The sequence below is a fragment of the Acyrthosiphon pisum genome, chromosome A2 (assembly GCF_005508785.2).
Source record: "Acyrthosiphon pisum isolate AL4f chromosome A2, pea_aphid_22Mar2018_4r6ur, whole genome shotgun sequence".
In the NCBI taxonomy this organism is placed as follows: Eukaryota; Metazoa; Arthropoda; class Insecta; order Hemiptera; family Aphididae; genus Acyrthosiphon; species Acyrthosiphon pisum.
This window is the reverse complement of record NC_042495.1, coordinates 19,270,947-19,273,673: the sequence shown is the minus strand read 5'-3', so window position 1 is coordinate 19,273,673 and position 2,727 is coordinate 19,270,947. Positions and strand designations below refer to the sequence as shown.

At 27.4% G+C, this 2,727-nt stretch overlaps 1 protein-coding gene across 1 annotated transcript; it reads right to left on the bottom strand.

The window, feature by feature from the left end:
• Positions 1-323: 323 nt before the first annotated feature.
• Positions 324-1,786, bottom strand: LOC100570181 (SUMO-conjugating enzyme UBC9-B-like). The gene is made up of 3 exons (XM_008185690.3): positions 1,673-1,786; positions 1,427-1,571; positions 324-518 (listed from the first exon to the last, which is right to left on the bottom strand). The coding sequence occupies exons 1-3, from the start codon at positions 1,755-1,757 to the stop codon at positions 449-451; spliced, it is 300 nt and encodes a 99-aa protein (XP_008183912.1). The 5' UTR covers positions 1,758-1,786; the 3' UTR covers positions 324-448.
• Positions 1,787-2,727: the final 941 nt, after the last annotated feature.

The following is a 2,727-nucleotide window of genomic DNA, read 5'->3' as shown; positions in this document are numbered from 1 at the left end:
GGAATCACAGTTCTATACTGAATGGCAATTAATATTATAATTTTATCAATAATAATGTGAATGTATTTTTTACTAACCACGAATATCATTAAAGCATAATATATATATTATATTATAATTTAATATATACATTTTGAATTCTTTTTTTTCTTGATAGCTTGTGATTTCTGGAAACTAAAATAGCATAATTATCTTCAAGTGTTAAATTTAAAAATGAATCAAATCTATTGGTCAATAATACTATTAATGGAGATACATTGAAGACAAATGTCTCAATTATTTTCTTTTAACGATTCAAGCCGGTATTTGAGTGAAAATAATGTTTTTATTGAATAATTTACTGTAATAATCACATGTAATTGGCTTTAATCAAGTGACAAACTTTTCCAAATTTTTTATAAATATATCTTTAAAAACATTATTAGTTTTACATTTTGAAAATTAGTACCTATTCTTCTGCTCTGGACCGCGCTCTGGCTTGTGCTCGAACACAATTGAAATATTCTAAACGATTTTCGCTAAAAAAAGTTATAAAAATTAACATACCATTTTAATTTTTTTTAAACTTATATCGATGGTTAGAAGGTAAAAGGGTGTAAGCGCCAATTTCCAAATTGTTCAGGAGAGCCGAAAAACAGATATTTTCACATGAACTGTGTTACAACCTTAGATCATTGTATAACACTTCGATTTGAGACTTAATATGATTTATAATGAGTTTTTACGTATTTTGTATTGATTATTGTTCATAATAATAATATATTCGTGTATTTAAAGCCAATTTAAAAAAAAAAATGACTCTTACGCCCCTTTTTTTTTGATCCTGGCTCTTACACCCCAAAGATGTTCTATTGACTATAATGGCATCCATAGTTTAATATTGATATTTGTTTTATATTATTGATTAAATTCAATGAAGACATATATTTACTAGAGTAGAATGTGTTTAACCATTCAAACAACTAAATAATGTCTACTTACAAATTAATATTTAAATCAATTTCGATTTCGTGTTTGAGATGTTGGACGGTTTCTGGTACCTATCAGTTTTAGTGTTCTTTTCAAACGAACCGAATATTCATTATATTATCATGCCGCTTAATGCTTTTTACAGTGCTAACAAAACCACAAACATAAATAATAAATAATTGATGTAAGCGTCAAAAATTTCCTTGAATGTCGTTTACGTCTTTTATTTGGCGTTTACACCCAGTTTTTTCATTCCCACCAATTCTATGGCGTTTACGACCACATATTAAAACATTGATTTTTGGATATATACAAATGATAGCAATGTTTAGGTTCGATTAATCGATGTCTAATAATGCCATTTACAACAATATGCAAAAACATCGATTTTGAAAAAAGTGGCGCTTACGCTCTTTTACTTTCTAACCATCGATATTTTATATTAAAAAGTAATTACCAATACATATGATAGGCTCCAGCCTGAGCAGGATTTTTGATGATGGGGTCATTTAAAAGATATTGTAACTCCAACAATATCTCCCTAATAGATATACGTGCACGCCAACCTTTTTTTTCGTCCAATAGTGATGAGCACACAGTACCTAGTAAATCATGAATAATCATGATTAATATTTACACATTGAATTTTTAAATTATACCTATTATAGATATGAATAATTAAGACAGCTTATATTATATTTACCGGAGGGGTAAACATTGGGATGGAATAATGGAGGCTCAAATCTGCATTTTGGTGGACTAAATGGATAATCGTCCTTGAAGGTCATACGTAAGAAATACAATCCATTTTCCCAAGGAGTCTAAATAAAAATTTTAATATAAAAAATTATTTAAAATGTAATCAATACGTACAGATTTATGCATACATTAATACATTTTATTTATACATACATACATCGGACATTATTTTGTTTTAATTCCAAAATTTTGTTTTTTATATATATTATATCAAATTTTGTAGGGTCTGAAGATACAGTATAAACTTCAATGGAGGTTTCTGGTAGCAAATTAAATCTACAATACATTTGATAAAAGTCTCCTTTTCCAGTACTTTTCAAAATAAATGGAAAAACAAAAAAAAATTATGAAAAACCTATGTAAAAACTAGAATTATTACACAAAACTGTTTTTGACAAGCTTGATGTTGTTTTACTATTGTAATTCAAAAATAAATAATCACAGACTTGAAATTTTCAATGCACAAGTAAATTCTAAAGGCCCATATTTTGAAACAAAATTAGAACTATAGTTACAAATTTAAAAGATATTCTTAGAAATAGGTGAATTCTGTTACAAATATTATGGGGCTATAAAATGGACTTGTACATAGCAGTCCATGTTAGTTATATTGAACGAATCAAAACATTGAATACAATTTGAAAGAGTAGTACGTTCTTTATCGCCTATTGGATTAGCATCAGTTATCAAAGTGTGAAAACCATACAATTTTTACAATATTAGGCTCTATTTTTGAAAATATAAGTTGATTTTATTCATTTAAAAGTCAACAGATTTAAAAATTGTAATATATTTTTTAGATTCTGAACGAAGTGATGAATGTATTGATTTTACAATGATGTGTGTTTTTTTTTTTTTTTTGTGTCTGACGACAACTTTTGGAGCAGTAAAAATGCTTCGATTTTCAAAAGTTGTACCTTTTCTGAAAGGAAAGTGAATCTAGTTGGCACTTTGGGGGGTCAAAAGTGAAAATTTCCCAATACTTTTCAAAAGCGGCAG